General features: G+C 40.3%; 1 protein-coding gene across 2 annotated transcripts in view; it reads left to right on the plus strand.

Moving 5' to 3' along the window:
* Nucleotides 1–19,146, plus strand: part of LOC122556731 (E3 ubiquitin-protein ligase RMND5A) — a 54,115-nt gene that overhangs the window by 15,157 nt on the left and 19,812 nt on the right. The window contains exons 2-4 of one of the 2 annotated variants that reach the window (XM_043703863.2): nt 10,382–10,524; nt 14,692–14,787; nt 17,061–17,195. In XM_043703863.2, the coding sequence (XP_043559798.1) occupies nt 10,382–10,524; nt 14,692–14,787; nt 17,061–17,195 (374 nt within the window). The remainder of the gene's footprint in view (nt 1–10,381; nt 10,525–14,691; nt 14,788–17,060; nt 17,196–19,146) is intronic. The other variant, XM_043703942.2, reaches the window with a different exon arrangement.

A 19,146-nucleotide genomic window follows, 5' to 3' on the forward strand; every position in this document is an offset into this window, starting at 1 on the left:
TGAGTGCCCCTACTCAGCGCTATTGGCGCTTTATATGTTGGTTTGTTTTCTGGATTTTGTCAAATTTTATTTTTAATAATTTTGTATGTTTATTAAATGTAGTGGTTTTAGTTTATGTAGTTTTTATATTTGGTGGACCATGCGACACTAAGGCTCAGCAATTTGTGGTTCGGTTCCTCCTCTCTGGAATTTAAATGTAATTGCAGAAGATTATGGCTAATGATTTGATTAAATGGTGTACCTGGAATATCAAGGGAAGTCACTCACCACTTAAGAGGAAGAAGGCAGTCTTGAGACTTAGAAAGGAGAAGGTGGATATTGCTTTGTTACAGGAGACACATTTGGATGACAAGGAGCATCTGAAATTACAGCAGAATGGCTTTATTTTTCATCATTTAATCCCAGAAGTAGGGGAGTGGCTATATTGGTAAGGAAAAATCTCTCATTTAAATTGTTGGAATATGTTAAAGACACATGCAGGAAGTTTGTAATTCTTAAAGCCTTGATAAATGGGGATTTTAATTTTAAATGTTTATTGTCACCCAGCTCATCCTCTTAAATTCTTGGTAGATGCTTTTTCTAAACTGATAAGTCTCAAGTCTCGGCACATCATTATAGGGGGAGATTTTAACTGCCTCATGGGCCCCACAGTAGTTGCCAAAAGGTCCCTCGATACCCTCTGTACAAACAGTTATTGGGTTCATGTGGGGAATTAGGGTTGGTGCACATCTGGAGATGTCTCCACCCTACAGGTAGAGATTTCACATTTTTCTCCAATCCGCGTAGATATCACACGAGGATTGATTTTTTTTCTGACCCCTGCGGTAACTCTGAATCTGGTGGCATCCTGTATGATTGGTAATATTGCCATCTCTGATCATGCTCCACTGTACCTCATGGTTAAAATTAAGGATGTTACAGTGGATTCAAGGTACTGGCGAATGGACCCCTTTATTCTCATGGACAGTACGTTTGTGGAGTATTTCTCTAGGGAATTTCGGGCATTCCTAGACATCACCATAGGCTCATTTGATAGCTCATCTGTTCTCTGGGAAACTGCCAAAGCTTATGCCAGGGGGTTAGTTATTTCATATTCCACAAGCAGGAAGCGGCAGAAGGGTGAGCAGCAACGTCTCCTTGAAGCACAGTTGAAGGCAGCCGAGAAGGCCTACTTTGACAGACCCTCGTTGGTCAAACCACAGAGGATTACGGCACTGCGGTCTGCACTAAATTCCGTGCCCACGCAGACGGCAAATAAGGAGCTGGCTTTTGCAAAGCAAAGGTTATACGAGCATGGTGACAAGCCAGGCAAATACTTAGCATACCTTGCCAGAAAGAGAATTGCCCCACAAACCATTACAGCAATTAGGGAAGGGTCTGGGAACCTAACATGTGATTCTAAAAAGATTAATGTAGCGTTCCAGAGATTCTACTCTAAGTTATATCAGTCTGAGAATTGTGAGGTGGGGCAGGCCAAAATGGAATCCTTTTTTAGAGATCTGAAGCTCCTGGGTGTGACTCCCGAACAACAGTCCTTTCTCAATGCCCCATTATCAGAGCAAGAAGTGCAGGAAGCTATGAGGCAGCTTCAGGGTGGAATGGCGCCTGGTCCTGATGGACTTCCCAGTGAATTCTATAAGGAATTTATAAGTATACTGTCAGGCCCGATGCTGAATATGTTTAATGATTCATACAGTCATGTTTGTCTCCCACCATCTCTGAGAGAGGCCAATATTTCACTTATCCTTAAAAAAGGGAAGGATCAGGAAGACTGTGCTTCATACAGGCCCATCTCAGTCTTGAATGTGGACTTTAAGATCCTCTCGAAGGCTCTTGCATTAAGGCTGGAGACTGTGTTACCCTCTATTATTAAAGAGGATCAGACGGGCATCATAAAGGGTCGCAGATCCTCCAATCACATTAGGAGGCTGCTTAACGTAATTCAAGCATGCCAACAGCAGTCAATACAGGGATTGGTGATTTCTTTAGATGCAGAGAAGGCATTTGACCGAGTTGAGTGCCGTACCTTTTCTATACTCTAGACCGGTTTGGTCTGGGCGAAGTTTTCATAAGATGGGTAAAGGTTCTCTACAGTGTACCTCTCGCTGCGGTCATTACCAACGGGCTGCGATCAAGCAATTTTAATATTTCTAGGGGCAGCCGGCAGGGCTGTCCCCTTTCACCATTATTTTTTACGTTGGTGATTGAACCGTTGGCAGAGGCTATTCATGGGGATCTCAATATATCAGCTCCAGAAGTGGGGTCAAAATTACACAAGATCTCGCTGTATGCAGATGATGTTCTAATTTTCTTGACAAATCCAGCAGTCTTAGTGTCTTGCCTGATACAATGCATTCACGCGTTTGGCACTTTTTCAGGGTATAAGATTAATTTTGCTAAATCGGAGGCTATGCCTATGGGTGGTCTTAAAGAGTTGGATCTTGAGAGTGACTATAGATTCCCATTGAGGTGGTCACAGGGGGGTTTTGTGTATTTGGACATATTCATTACTCCAGTTCTGGATTGGCTGTTCAATGCCAATTTTACTCAATTATTTGAAAAAAATTAAACAAGATTCCCAAAGATAGGAGGCACTTCCAGTCTCATGGTTGGGTCGGATAGCGCTTATTAAGATGAATATTCTCCCTCATTTGCTATACCCTATACAGATGCTCCCCCTGATTTTCAATAAATAAACACTCGGAAGACTGAACAGTTGGTTCAGCTCCTTTATCTGGCACCGTAAACAGCCCTTCATTAAATTAGCCAAACTGCAGTTCCCTCACAGATTGGGGGGAGTAGACCTTCCGGACATTAAAAATTACCAATTAAGCTCGCTTTTGACTTGCGTAAGTGATTGGGACCCTCTTTCAATATGGCTAGATATCGAAGTCTCCCAGGCAAGGTGCCCCCTTACCAGTTTGCTGTTTTTGGACAAGGTGAGGACAGTTAGGGAATATTGCCATAACCCAATAGTCATCAATACTGTTAAAGCATGGAGGGCAATTCGGCAGAGGGAAGGTAATATTGGCAAAACATCTTTGTTTACACCTTTAGTGGGTATGCCGAGTTTTCAACCAGGTGTGATAGATTCAGCATTTAAACGTTGGGCAGCTAGGGGTATATCTTGCATGGGTGATTTATTTGAGAGAGATGTAATGATGTCCTTCGATCAGTTAGTACGGAAGTACAAGTTACCTAATAGAGACGTCTTTTTTTTTTCAAGTTAGGGATTTTATTTTTTAAAAAAACCACACTTTTGACTGATCCCTACAAATATGACATAGAAAAAGGGGTACTAAGGGCTAAGATTACACTCTCTGTCAGTACTCTATATCACCAATTGGGGGGTGCCACTTCAGATGACTCTGATCGACTCTGCAAGATGTGGGAAAGAGAGCTGGGTGTTGAAGTTTCTTCAGAGGCATGGGAGGATATTTGGGAGAATGCAAGGAAGATATCAATTTGCAATAGGACCCATGCTTTACAGTTGAAGATTCTCCACAGGGTCCACTTAGCCCCAGACCGTTTGTCAAAATTTAAACCAGGAGTATCTTCAGCATGTCCCAAGTGCAAGGTCTGTATGGGTACTCTTACCCATTGTCTTTGGTCTTGTGACAGGCTTCAAACATATTGGAGCACTGTGGTGGGTGCAATGGAGAGGATTTTAGGAGTAGGGGTGGAGAAGGACCCTATTTTGCTCCTTTTGGGCCTACCCATTGTATTTCCTGTAGATTCGCATAAGGAAAACTTTTCAATATTCTTACATTCTGTGCAAGGAAGAATATCTTGCTAGGCTGGATATCAGAAACCTTCCCCCCCCCCCCCCCCCCCCCCGGCCTGTCGGGTTGGTGGAAGATTGTTATGGAGGATATTCCCTTGGATTTTCTCACAAATATGGTACACCACAAAACTGAGAATTTTTACAAGACATATTAGATTGTAGATTATATTACAGTGTGGAAACAGGCCCTTCGGCCCAACAAGTCCACACCGACCCGCCGAAGCGAAACCCACCCATACTCCTATATTTACCCCTTACCTAACACTACGGGCAATTTAGCATGGCCGATTCACCTGGCCCTGCACATCTTTGGACTGTGGGAGGAAACCGGAGCACCCGGAGGAAACCCACGCAGACACGGGGAGAACGTGCAAACTCCACACAGTCAGTCGCCTGAGGCGGGAATTGAACCCGGGTCTCTGGCGCTGTGAGGCAGCAGTGCTAACCACTGTGCCACCGTGCCGCCCACTAACCCTTTTTGAAATACCTGGACACAGATTTATCTGCCACACTAACAAGGGCTTTTATATAGCCATAAAGATTGTGTTTCATGAGTCCAATATCCAGGGAGGAGGAACTGTGAATGTATGAGTGTTTTGTTTGGCTGGGCTATTTATTTGTTTGTTGTTAGGTATTTATTTAGTTAGTTAAATAGCTAGTTTAGTTTTTTTTAAATTTTATACTTCTCTACATATGTTTATACATTGGTATAGGAGGGTGGGCTGGGGAATTTTTTTATTATTTGCGTTTAGTTTTGTACTGTTTTGAATTGCATTGTTTTGTATTTGTTGTAATATTTAAAAATCTACTTTTCTTAATAAAAATATACTTTAAAAAAAATCATTTATGTAAATGACAAAAAGTAGAGGGCCCAGCACCGATCCTTGTGGCACTCCACTGGTCACAGGCCTCCAGTCTGAGAAACAACCCTCCACCACCACCCTCTGTCTTCTACCTTTTGAGCCAGTTCTGTATCCAAATGGCTAGTTCTCCCTGTATTCCATGAGATCTAACCTTGCTAATCAGTCTCCCAGTTCTTGCTTGTACATCAATTTTCCCCATCTCTGTTCTTATTCAGCAAGTGCTCGTAGAGTCATAGAGATGTACAGTATGGAAACAGACCCTTCCGTCCAACTCATCCATGCCGACCTGATATCCCAACCCAATCATCTGCTCCCAACTGTCAGCACCCGGCCCATATCCCTCCAAACCCTCCCTATTCATATACCCATGCAAATGCCTCTTAACTGTTGCAATTGTACCAGCCTCGACCACTTCCTCTGGCAGCTCATTCCGTACCCATTCCACTCTCTGTCTGAAAAAGTTGCTCCGTAGGTCTCTTTTGTATCTTTTCCCCTCTCACCCTAAACCTATGCCCTCTAGTTCTGGACTCCCCTACACCAGGGAAAAGACTTTGTCTATTTATCCTATCCATGCCCCCTCATGATTTTATAAACCTCTACAAGGTCATCCCTCAGTTTCCAATGCTCCAGGGAAAACAACCCCAGCCTATTCAGCCTTTCCCTACAGCTCAAACCCCCCCAAGTATGACAACATCCTTGTAAATCTTTTCTGATCCCTTTCAAGTTTCACATTCCTTCCGATAGGAAGGAGACCAGAATTGCACACAATATTCCAAAAGCGGCCTAACCAATGTACAGCCACAACTCCTGTACTCAATAATCTGACCAATGAAAGAAAGCATACCACACACCACCTTCGTTATCCTATCTACCTGCGACTCCACTTTCAAGGAGCTATGAACCTGCACTCCAAGGTCTCTTTGTTCAGCAACACTCCGTAGGACCTTACCATTAAGTGTATATGTCCTGCTAAGATTTGCTTTCCCAAAATGCAGCACCTCGCATTTATCTGAATTAAACTCCATTTGCCACTTCTCAGCCCATTTGCCACTTCTCAGCCCATTAGCCTATCTGGTCAAGATCACGTTGTTCTCTGAGGTAACCTTCTTCACTGTCCACTACATCTGCAATTTAGGTGTCATCTGCAAACTTATCAATTGTACCTCTAATGCTCACATCCAAATCGTTTATATAAATGACAAAAAGTAGTGGATCCAGCACCGATCCTTGTGGCACTCCACTGATCACAGGCCTCCAGTCTGAAAAACAACCCTCCACCACCACCCTCTTTTACCTTTGAGCCAGTTCTGTATCCAAATGACTAGTTCTCCCTAAATTCCGTGAGATCTAACTTTGCTAATCAGTCTCCCATGGGGAACTTTGTCGAATGCCTTACTGAAGTCCATATAGATCACATCTACTGCTCTGCCCTCATCAATCCTCTTTGTTACTTCCTTAAAACACTCAATCAAGTTTGTGAGACATGATTTCCCATGCACAAAGCCATGTTGACTATCCCTAATCAGTCCTTACCTTTCCAAATACATGTACATTCTGTCCCTCAGGATTCCCTCCAAAAACTTGCCCACCACCAACATCAGGCTCACCAGTCAATAGTTCCCTGGTTGTCCTTACCATGTTTCTTAAATAGTGGCGCCACACTAGCCAACCTCCAGTCTACCGGTACTTCACCTGTGACTATCGATGATGCAGATATGTCAGCAAAAGGCCCAGCAATCTCTTCCCTAGCTTCCCACATAGTTCTAGGGTACACCTGATCAGGTCCTGGGGATTTATCAACTTTTATGCGTTTCATGACATCCAGCACTTCCTCCTCAGTAATATGGACACTTTTCAAGATGTCACCATCTGTTTCCCAACATTCTATATCTTCCATGTCCTTTTCCACAGTAAATACTGATGCAAAATACTCATTTAGTATGTCCCCATCTGCAGCTCCACACTAAGGCCCCATTGCGGATGTTTGAGGGGCTCTGTTCTCTCCCTAGTTACCCTTTTGTCCTTAATGTATTGTAAAAACCCTTTGGGTTCTACTTAACTCTATTTGCCAAAGCTATCTCATGTCCCCTTTTTGCCCTCCTGATTTCCCACTTGAGTATAAAGGCAGTAGGAGTATACTTTTCTGAGGGTTGACTTGATCTATCCTGTCTATGACATCTATCTTGCTATGTCTTGATCTATTCTTGCATATGCTTGCTTCCTTTTTCTTAACCAAGCCCTCAATTTCTTTAAGGAGAAAGTGAGGACTGCAGATGCTGGAGATCAGATTCCTGAAGAAGGGCTTATGCCCGAAACGTCGATTCTCCTGTTCCTTGGATGCTGCCTGACCTGCTGCACTTTTCCAGCAACACATTTTCAGCCTCAATTTCTTTAGTCATCCAGCATTCCCTACACCTACTAGCCTTTCCTTTCACCCTGACAGGAATATACTGACTGGCACTCTCGTTATCTCCTTTCTGAAGGCTTCCCATTTTACAGCCGTCCCTTTACCTGTGAACATTTGCCCCCAATCAGCTTTCGAAAGTTCTTGCCTAATATCATCAAAATTAGCCTTCCTCCAATTTAGAACTTCAACTTTTGGAACTGGTCTATCCTTTTCCATCACTATTTTAAAACTAATAGAATTATGGTCACTGGCCCCAAAGTGCTTCCCCACTGACACCTCAGTCACCTTCCCTGCCTTATTTCCCAAGAATAGGTCAAGTTTTGCACCTTCTCTCGTTGGAACGTTCACATACTGAATCAGAACATTTTCTTGTACACACTTCACAAATTCCTCTCCATCTAAACCCTTAACACTATGGCAGTCCCAGTCTATGTTTGGATAGTTGAAATCCCCAACTATAACCACCCTATTATTCTTATGGATAGCTGAGATCTCCTTACATGTTTGTTTCTTAATTTCTCTCTGACTATTAGGAGGTCTATAATACAATCCCAATAAGGTTATCATCCCTTTCTTATTTCTCAGTTCCGCCCAAATAACTTCCCTGGAAGTATTTCCGGGAATATCTTCCCTCAGTACAGCTGTAATGCTATCCCTTATCAAAAAACTCCCCCTCCTCTCCTGCTTCCCTTTCTATCCTTCCTATAGTATTTGTATCCTGGAACATTAAGCTGCCAGTCCTGTCCACCCCTAAGCCATGTTTCTGTAATTGCTATGATATCCCAGTCCCATGTTCCTAAGCTATCGACGATACAGATATGTCAGCAAAAGGCCCAGCAATCTCTTCCCTAGCTTCCCACAGAAGTTTCCCTGTTAGGCCTCTTATATTGAAATAAATGCAGTTTAATTTATCAGTCCTACCCTACTTTGTCCCTGCTTGCCCTGACTATTTGGCTCGCTTCTTTTCTCAGCTGTACCAGTTTCAGATTGATGTCTTTCCTCATTATCTCCCAGACCCCTCCCCACCCAAATCCTTACTAGTTTAAATCCTCCTGAGCAGCTCTAGCAAATCTCCCTGCCAGTATATTAGCTCCCTTCCAATTTAGGTGCAATCCGTCCTTCTTGTACAGGTCACTTCTACCCCAAAAGAGATTCCAATGATCCAAAAATGTGAATTCTTCTCCGATACACTAGCTCCTCAGCCATGCGTTCATCTACTCCTTCCTCCTATTCCTACCCTCACTAGCTCGTAGCACTGGGATATTACTACTCTCGGGGACCTCCTTTTAAGTTCCTGCCTAACACTCTATATTCTCCCTTCAGAATTTCATACTTTTCCCTTCCTATGTCGTTGGTTCCAATATGTACAATGACCTCCTGTTGAGCCCTGTCCCCCATGAGAACATTCTGCACCGTCTCTGAGATACCCTTGATCCTGGCACGAGGAATTTTTCGCTGCTGGGCACAGAAATGTCTGTGCCTCGGGACTAGAGAGTCCCTTAACACAATCGATCTCTTGGAACCCGATGTACCCCTCATTGCATTAGAGCCAGTCTCAATACCATAAACTTGGCTGTTCATGCTACATTCCCCTGAGAATCCATCACCCCCTACATTTTCTAAAACAATATACTTGTTTGAAATGGGGATAGTCACAGAAGACTCCTGCATTACCTGCATACCTCTCTTCCCTTTCCTTGAAGTTAACCCATCTATGTGACTGTATCTGTGACTTTTCTCCCTACCTATAGCTGCCATCCATCACACCCTTTTGCTCTTGTACATTCCTCATTGCCTCTAACTGTCGCTGCAACTGATCCATTCGATCTGATAGGATTCAATTGTATTTATTGCAGATATAATCCTCAGTAACACATAAACTCTTCCTAAACTCCCACATCCGACAAGAAGAGCATAACACTCTACTAAGGGCAACTTTTGCTTCTTCCAATTTGCAGACCTAGAAAATAGCACCATATTATTCCTCTACAAAGCACTGCTGCAGGCTAACTTAATACTTATGGCTTATATTTTTTAAGTTTAATCAAGAAACATATTTCAATAACACATATAATCAAGAAAGAACCCACTCTACTCACTGCTGCTGACCTACAGCAACGCCACACTTAGAAACAGATAAGTGAATAGTTTTGTGCTGTGACCTCTCCCAAACAGGTTCCTGCAAGGTCAGTTGTGAATTTCACTGTTTGTTAATTTTCCTAGACACACTCTGATGTCCAGCGATACATGAATTCAACAACAAAGGCAGTAACTGTGCTGGTTCACTGCTGTATCAGTTAGCAGTTTGGGTTTCTCTCTCTCTGTCTACCCAGACCTGACCATGTACTGCCTTTGTCTGTTCCTCTCCCTTGTAAACTTGCCATTGTTTTGACTTGTTTTTTCTCCATAAGTTCCAAAACAATGCAACAGCATGTAAAACACTAACTGCTGCTCCTGGGGTTTGAGGAAATCACCTCCAACACCTAAAATACCTCAAAAAAATGTGCAGCCTGTTACAGCCAGAAATCTTTCCCGTCCTCCATCTTGGATTACCCAGAATCCACTATATGGCAATTGCATGCCCATAGTCAATCGTTGAAGGAAGAAAGTGTGTGTTCGAGGAAGTGAACTTGTGCTCTGAATTGCAACGGTTTTTCTTTACATTTCTATTTACCAAGAAAAGGAATTGAAGAGTGAATGATTCCATAACAGCTGTCATCAGGGTGTACTTTTAATTGAATTTGTGCATCATTTTGATAACAAAATGAAAGGGAAATATAACAAAATTCTACTGCATCATAATAGAACGTTCTTTAAGATCTTTGGATCTCTCATCACAGCAAGAGCTGGCAACTGAGGCATGGGCTGATCAGTGCCAAGCAATGTTTGCACAATAAGTCAGGCAATACTGATTTCAAAATAGAGAGCAAGTCTAATCATCGACAGTTGATATTCAACAGCATTATCATTGTCAAATTCCCCATTGTCCATATCCTGAGGCTATTGATCACCTGGACCAGCAGCATGAGTACAATGTCATGAGTAGGTCAGAGACTGGGTATTCTTTGGGGCGAATGCCCATATCCAGAAAATTAATTTTATTAAAATTGACTGGAGGTTTACAATGAGTGTGTTAATTTGTATATCATTATGTTTCTGTTGTAAATTGCAACATTATTAATGATTAATTTGAAGAAGTCATCAGAGGTCAAAAGATAATGATGTGTGATGTATGAGCAGCAATAAGTTGTTAGTATAGGAATAAGGGCTGAACTAACCATATTTTAAAGATTTTAAATTCATGTGTTCTTTTTTATCTGGCATTAGGACAAGATGTTGAGTTGTCAGGGACCTTGTCGCTTGTTTTGTCTCAGTGTTGCAAAAGAATAAAGGACACAGTTCAAAAACTGGCTTCTGACCACAAGGACATTCACTGCAGTGTTTCACGAGTAGGTAAAGCCATTGACCGGGTAAGTTCATGACAGTTTCTGCTGACACTGTCCACAATTTTGTTCTTATAGGTTTGAGTTAGGTTAGTCCAATAGTAAAATTGTGCGTGTGATTTATTTGATATATTTTAATATTACCCCAGTAGGCGATATTAGACTTTATGACATGCCAATCTCTCCAAAAATCAGGTAAAGTTTCTTATGTCACTGAACTTTTCTCCTGTGGAGTTTCTCTTTTGCCATGCAGACAGACACCCCACCCATCCCACATCTTTGTCATCCATGTTACTTCTTCCCTGCCTTCAAAGGCTTTGATAGGATTTTTTTTTCAACTATACCTTCAACTACAACTAATGTCCCAGGTCCTTACTTTGCTCTCATGATGCCACCAAAAGTGCTGATCTAGCAAGTTTCAATGCAAATTACATTTCTGTTGAAGAGTGCGGGAAAAAGTTCAAATAATTGTGCATGGTTTGAAATGCCTGATGCCAGCAAGATTTGAGGTAAAAACAATGACTGCAGATGCTGGAAACCAGATTCTGGATCAGTGGTGCTGGAAGAACACAGCAGTTCAGGCAGCATCCAACGAGCAGCGAAAGCCTTTTTTTGTGTGCTATGGATGCAAACAGCCAATTGAGTGTTGAAATATTTTATTGTATTCTCGATATTTGGTTAACAAACCTCTAAGCTTTTATTAACAAAATTTATGATTTGTTTATAATCAGGAACTTTTCTTTTGAATGTCAAACCTGAACGCTACTGAAAGGTTAATATATAGGAAAAAAATCCTTAATATTACATGATTTAAATCTGTATTTACTATTGCACCTTTACATGGAGTCTTGGAGATGTACACCACAGAAACAGACCCATCGGTCCAACTTGTCCATGCTGACCAGATATCCTAAATTAATCTAGTCCCATTTGCCAGCTCTAGGCCGATATCCTGTTAAACCCTTCCTATTCATATTACCTATCCAGATGCTTTTAAATGTTGCAATTGTACCAGCTTCCACCTCTTCTTCTGGTAGCTCACTCCATATATGCAGCACCCTCTGCATGAAAAAGTTGCCCCTTAGGTAGGTTCCTCTTAAATCTTTCCCCCTCTCTCCTTAAACCTATGCCCTCTAGTTTAGGATTCCCCCACCACAGGGAAAATATCTTGTCTATTTACCCTATACATGCCCTCATGGTTTTATAAACCTACTTACTCTATCCATGCACCTCATGGTTTTATAAGCCACTTCTAAGTGTTTGTCCACATAATTTGAGAAGTTGTTTTAGATTTAACATTTCAATAGAATATTGAGTATCATTAGACATTGCATTATTTCAAAATACAGTAGACTAAATACAAATTAAAATGTTTTAAGGATTGCAGACAATGTGAATGTACATATGTAACATTCCTTTATCCACTATTTTAATGGGATATAAATCTGTCAAGTCACTGCTGTTCAAATAGCAAGCAAATACCATGTAAATAAATTAGGGTACTCCATTAATATTTAAATTTGTGTGTTGGTATCATTCAATTAATGGATACAGTAACACTCATTAACAATACAGCTCTGGATGACTATCTGTTAACATAAGCAAATCAGCAAACAAAATTATGTTTATTTTACTGTTTTAATTTTATGCAGATGTTCTTTAAATGTAGGCTTGCCTAAGACAACAAAAATATTTAGACAGTAATATTTGCATTATCTGGCATGTACCACATTCAGGTGGTGCCAGTAAATCCAAAATGCTGGTTAAGCCATTGATGTATATGGTAACAGATAAAATAAAGTCATGCTTTGATAATATGCTTCAGCAACTTGCAGAGGCTTAAAACCTCTACAGCTTCGGCTTTTTTCATTTTAATAGTGGAAGGAAAAAATGCTCCTACCTCCAACCAGTTCTTCTACAATCTTTTAGGACTGACAGTATGGTATTTTATATAGTAATGGTGCCTGACTGTGCTCAAAATGCTCAGATCAGATGGTTGCAGGAGGCTCAGGGTAAGCATGATAGAAGACTCTGCAAGAGTGGGGCAGGAGGGTGGTGGTGAAGAGAGAGAGAGAGAGAGAGAGAGAGGAGGCTGCAAGAGGGAGAGAAAACAGTTTTAAACCTTTCATCAAAGGAATACTCAGTTCACTGGGTCCATGACAGTTTGAAGGCACTCAGGGAATGAATTCCTTGCACATGAATGTGTAATGTCTAGTTTAGGGCAGCATACGTTCAGGACCTATTATACTTTGAAGAACAAATAGAGGGTTGTATTGTAATGAATACTGTCAGTTGTTAAATGTGTAACTCTCTAATTAAAATGCTCAAGCTTTGTGCTAGTGCTATGGAAGCGCATTAGCTGTGACCTCACCAGTCTGTAAAGGTGTGTTTACAGCAGTGGCTTTTTGTGTAGAGGTGTACATCAGTTATTTTGAGAGAAAAATCTTTTATTGATTTATACTTGTTATCCTGTACAAAATACCACATTGTATTGGAAATTAATGTTTTCTTTGCAGTTTTAATTTTAGATGAATTGATAAATATTGAGGATATTGATATTCTAATTCTGCTTGTGTGAGAGTTCAAGTAACCAATACGTCAATACAGGTACAAAAGGTGTTCCAGCATGACAGCATTACCTAATAAATGAGCTAGTGAGATTGATAAAGTAGTTGCCAAAAATCAGGAAGCATCTTTCAAGAAAATGTAGAGGAGCCCTCAACAAAAATAATTTGACTTCTAATGCTTGGGGGGATACCAGAGATTCTAGTTTGTGTGGTGCTAGATAATGCAAATTTTATTGTATCTTAATTTGCTACAACATAAATAAGGAGCAGTTTGTTGGCTTTGTTTTGTGGTTGTAAAAGTTACTATGTTTTTTGTACAATTTTTCGGCAAATGCCTTTGTCATTGGCTAATGAACGTAATTTTTTTCAGGATAATTTTCCCTCTTTTCAAGACAGTCTAAGCTGAAATATAGTCAGGACCACTGATCATTCTCTGCTACTTTATCCAGAATGCCATTTTCCAGCTTGATATCTATCTAATGTCAATTAAATGCTTCACTATGCATACCTTAACAATAGAAATTAGGAGTGGGTAACAAATGCTTACCTCGCCATCAATTCTCATATATTTTATGATTTTTTAATTTAAAACACTAGGGAGGTGGGTATTCCAGGGTTATTTTGGATAAATGAAATAACATGGACTGATTGGTGTTCCATAACTAATTGTATGAGCTTGTTGGCAGGCTGGTGAATGATAGGAGAAGGGCAGGGTTAGAAGGGATATTTCAGTGTGGTCTTAATTCTGTACTCACCAGACATCTATCTGCACTTACAATCTGTGTCATTGGGCAATGACAAGTAGTAAGGGGAAACAAAAGAATTGCTGGAGAAAACCAGTTTGGCAGCATCTGTGGTGAGACAGCAAATTCAACATTGAGTCTAGTGACTCTTCTTCAGAGCAGATCTCTCCACAGATGCTATCCAGACCTGCTGAGTTTCTTGAGCAATTTCTGTTTTTGTTTCAGATTTCCAGCATCTGCAGTTCTTTGATTTTTGTTTGATAGTTCAAGTTTTGGTCATCTTTTGTACAAATTGCTGACCCTCGAGCAATATTAAGTAACCTGGGCAATTTGTTCAGATCACCTTTTGTGTACTGTAAAATGGGAACATATTCAAATTTCCTTTTGGTACATAGTCCTAAACATAATTTTGCCACTTAAATTGAGTGACTGGTTAATGTTGCTCCTGTTATGAGGTATAATAGTTCTATATTGCATTACAAAGATGTCCAGCTCTTTCATTAGCAGAAGACTAAGAAACTGCTGCTAATTTGCATTTTCCTGAACAAGTGAATACAATATTTCCCAATAGCCTACCTGACAAATTCTGAATTGCTGGCTGTTCTGTTCTAGAGATGTCATTATCTGTCACCACCTGGAATGTACTGTTATCTCTCCATACCTGGGGTTCATTCTGAGTAGTAGTGTAACACTTGGTGGTCAGTGGTCCTGCAACACTATATTCCACAGAATTCTCGTTCATAAAATACTTTTAAGTAAAAAAAAATTAGAATGTGTAAATTAACTTTTTGGAAGAACTATGAATCTTTGTGATGACCCCCTCCCCAATTACATAACCACTAAATACCCCATTTTGTCGATGTCTTCTGCTATATTTATTCTAGGTATTTCGGCATGTTTCCCCATTCTTTATACTTACAGTAGATGCCAAATACTGCTCCTTTTATCCAAGAATGGGACAGAATTTTGCTACGAATCAGGTAACTTGGTTAATTTATTCCCCCACAATCAATTTTCATTTTTGTAGTGGTCTCCATAATACCTTGCTTTACCAATGTACCCTGTTTGGCTATTTTAACCCAGAATTGGACATTGCACTATCACCATCTGACAAATCTAGCCTCATTCATTGTGTGGCTGTTTTAATATGTCTTGAGGCGACAGATGATGCAGGAATGCATTGCCCCATGTTACCATCGTAATTGTTCACATCACAATTCTCAAAAGGAATTTCTTATCTGGTTTGCACTTTCCTGTGAATTTTGCACAGGGAGGCTGCTAATGCAGTTGGTTAATGTATGTCTGTTTTAGTTTTATCTCCGTTTTCATGAGCTGCAATTCAGTTAGTAACGCTGTCCTTTCTGATTCATGAAATTCAGATTGCAAGTCCTGCACCAGAACCTGAGCACAAAAATCAAGGCAGACATTTCAGGCCAGTGCTGAAGGAGTGATGCGCTGTCTGGGGTGTGAGATCTTTTGGAAGGGATGTTGAACTGAGGCCCTAGCTGTCTATTTGGGTAGACGTAAAAGATCCAATATTAGATTCAAGGAGATATCTTTGGTGTCCTGGACAATATTGTTCCCTGAATCACCATTGCAAAAATAGATTGCCTAGTCATTATCACATTGCTGTTTCTGGGACTTTTCTGTGCATAAATTAGCTGCGTTTTGTACATTGCAATAGTGACTACACTTCGAGTTTTCCTTGGCGTGAAGTACTCGTGATTTGCTGAGTCAAAATCCTGGAATTGCTTAACAGCCCAAGGACCGCGGCAGATTAAGAAGGCCGCTCACCACCACTAGGACAGTTGTGAATGGAGAATAAATGATGGCCCTAGCAAGTGATGCCCACATTCCATGAGTGAATGAGTAAAAACACTTGGAAACAAAGTTATAACTCAGGAAATAAAAGAGATCGAGATAGTAGCAACATAAATACAAAATTGGCCGAGCAACAGAAAACAGAAATGATTTAATGGATACTTTTCGGGCTAGAGGAATGTTTATAGCGGAGTTCCGTAAGGTCAATACTGGAACCTTAGCTTTCCTAATATAAATGAACTAGACCTAAGTGCATAATTTCATATTGGTGAATGCTGAAGAAATATCAACATGTATAGCAGAATATATGGAGAGAGAAACACAGTTAACATTTCAAGTCCAATATTACTTGGCATATTTAGACCAGATCACAACAGGACATTAGTGAGCCAGTTAGGTTTTTATGATAATCAATATTAGTTTCATATTCATCATTAGACTTTTAATTCCAGATTTTTAAATGCAAATTCTACCATCTTGACCCAGGTCTCTGAATGATTCATCCAGAACTGTACCACTCCCCTTCCTTTTTTTGTAATCTCCCTGAGCCATTGCCTCTCCCTAAAATCTCCTTATTTGACTATTCCCTGATCCTGATGACATATGTTTTGCAATCATTCACGAAATGTTCTCCAACGTCTAAATCATTCAAAAAAAAAACGTGGAACTGTCGATGCTGGAGATCTGAAACAAAGACAGAAATTGCTGGAGAAACTCAGCAGGTCTAGCAGCATCTGTGGACAGAAAGCAGAGTTAACATTTCAGGTTCAGTGACCCTTCATCTGAAGCTGTGCTGCGTATGTCCTTGCTCCAAGTCCCCTTCATTCAGTCCCTTGTGCTCTCAGACTGTCACTAGCTTCTGGTCAGCCTTGGTTTTAACATTTTTATCTTTGGTTTTGTATTCCCGCAATGTCTTTTCCCCTATCTCTGACATCTCCTTTAGCAGTACTACCCTCAAAGATATGGCTGTCCTCTGATTATTGGCTATAGAAGCAAAAGATTTTGATTGAGTCTCTTTTGTGACAAGTGTCTTCAGATACCAGGGCTCTGGATCTGGAATTCCCTCCCTAAGTCTCTTCATGCCTCTACCTCTTATTCCTCCTCCATAATACCTAAAACCTCCTTTAACCAGATTTTTAGTCATTTGCCTGAATATTTCAAGTGGTTCTGTGATATTTTGTTTGATAATGCTTCTGTGAAGTACTTTGTTTTTCAATAATTAAAGGTACAAAATGCATACAAATTATTATTCAAAGATGTAATGACATAGGAATGAGTGTCTGTAGTTTCATTTTTTTTGCTGTTGTGTTATCATGCTTTATTTTTGCCCCTGCTGCAAATGACTATTAATATTTGTGCAACTAAATAAATAGGTTTACTTCTTATTCCTTCATTACTATTAAATGTTAACATTCCCATTTGCACTTTAAAGAATTTTGATGCAGACATCAATGGGGTGGCAATTGATGGATGCTGGCAAACTGATAGCCAACGTCTCCTTAGCGAGGTGATGGTGGAACACTTCTTCCGACAAGGAATGCTGGATGTGGCAGAAGAACTCTGTCAGGTAAAGTGATGTGGTCTGCAGTAGTTTGTATTCTATAGTGTTGGCAATTCCTCAATCTTTTCTAAATTGCTTGTCTGAAATTGATAAGAAAATTTCAGGATGGAATGCATTTATCACATGATCTTTATGCTTCACTACATGTATTTGTGTCACCCTTTCACTTTGTCTCTTCACTTTTGCATCATTCTTTTTGCTTATGCCATGTTACAGCAACTACATTCTTATGTGAAAACTATTTATTGCTTGCTACAGAACTTGCATCTTTACTCTAAACAATTCCCCCACCACCCTCACCCCATGTCTTTTATATATGTTGCACGCGTATATCTAAGCGTACTCTCTTGCAAAGAGAAAACAAATATAACCAGTCAAACCAAAAATACACTAGCCCATTGGGAGCACTTTAACATAAAACAAAATCAAAATGTAGGTTCAGCTTCCATGATGGCCATCTGTCACAAAAACTTTATGGTGTAAATACATCTAAATACTTACCTTAATTAACCTTTTTCGACATGTTTTGATACTCATTCAGTGAAGGAGAGTGTTACAGCTGGATCTTCTGGCCTAGATGTTAGAATGCTCCCATTGTGCCATGTGAACCCTTGCAAGAGCCATCTAAGTAGATATTTTTAGTAAAACCACATATGCCACCTTGATAAAATGAAGCTGTTATAATTGGAAACCCTATAGATTTTAAAACCTTATCAGGGAGTGAGGGAAATTATTTTATCATTGGCCATATTTTTTCCGTATCCTTCCACTCCTGTCTTGTCTGTAGCTGCTCTTGTTGTTTGACAAAACTATTTTGAAAATTTTCTGTTTTATTACCTACTCCATGCCTTTCCAAAGTGTTCTCTTTTCTACATTATTTTTTCATGATATTTATCCTCATGCTCAGCAGTTGTGCTGTTTTAACATCCTTCTACTTTTTCCCCCTCGTTGACATGGTCCCCCTATCCTGAGTAAGCTCTTCTTCCACAACTTGTAATAAATGTTTGCCGATCCATGAGGTGTGCCCATCTGTCTCCACTCCTCATTACTGCTGCTAGCACAAGCCATCAACCATTTTCTTCCGCCACCCCTTAAATTCTCCTATTTTCTTCCCCCCCCCAGAATCTACCCTGTACTTGTTTGCTGCCACTGTCTTTCAATCTTTCTATAACTCTTTCCTCTGTTAGTAAAAAAATTGTATCAAGCATATTCACATTACTTAGCATTTCTTGTACTGTTAGGGTATCTCAATAACTTCATAATTTGCAACATGTAGTTGCTGTTGCAGTGCCTGCTGTCATTACATTCTGTATGTACTGCACCACAGTAGGAGATGTGCGCTTTAGTGTTTTGGCCTTTGAGGAGACAATTTTAAAAATGCAGTGCTCCCACTGGCTGTCTGTAAATAACAGGCTTAAACATCTGGAACTACTTCAGGGTCATTGTGAGCAATACGGTGGGAAGTGCAATAGAATCATAGAGTCATAGAGATGTGCAGCATGGAAACAGACCCTTTGGTCCAAACCGTCCATGCCGAACAGATATCCCAACCTAATCTAGTCCCACCTGCCAACACCCGGCCCATATCCCTTCCTATTCATATACCCATCCAAATACCTTTTAAATGTTGCAATTGTACTAGCCTCCACCACTTCCTCGGACAGCTCATTCCATACACGTACCATCCTCTGCGTGAAAAAATTGCCCCTTAGGTTTCTTTTATATCTTTCCCCTCTCACCCTAAACCACCACAATAAAATGTATGCTTATGTTTAGCACTGAAGAATAGCATATAATTGTCACAGCCTGAAAAAAATGCACTTTGATTAGAATTGATACAGAGAAGAACAGAAAATTGATTCATATATGGCAGGTTGGTTATGAAAAAAAAGTAGAGGAATTTCAGTTTTATGCTTTTGAAGAAAGTGGTTAAGCTTGAAACTTTTTTCTTTATTCA

This window comes from Chiloscyllium plagiosum, unplaced genomic scaffold (assembly GCF_037043375.1).
Source record: "Chiloscyllium plagiosum isolate Xiang-an unplaced genomic scaffold, Cpla_swu_hap1 HiC_scaffold_1, whole genome shotgun sequence".
Lineage (NCBI taxonomy): Eukaryota > Metazoa > Chordata > Chondrichthyes > Orectolobiformes > Hemiscylliidae > Chiloscyllium > Chiloscyllium plagiosum.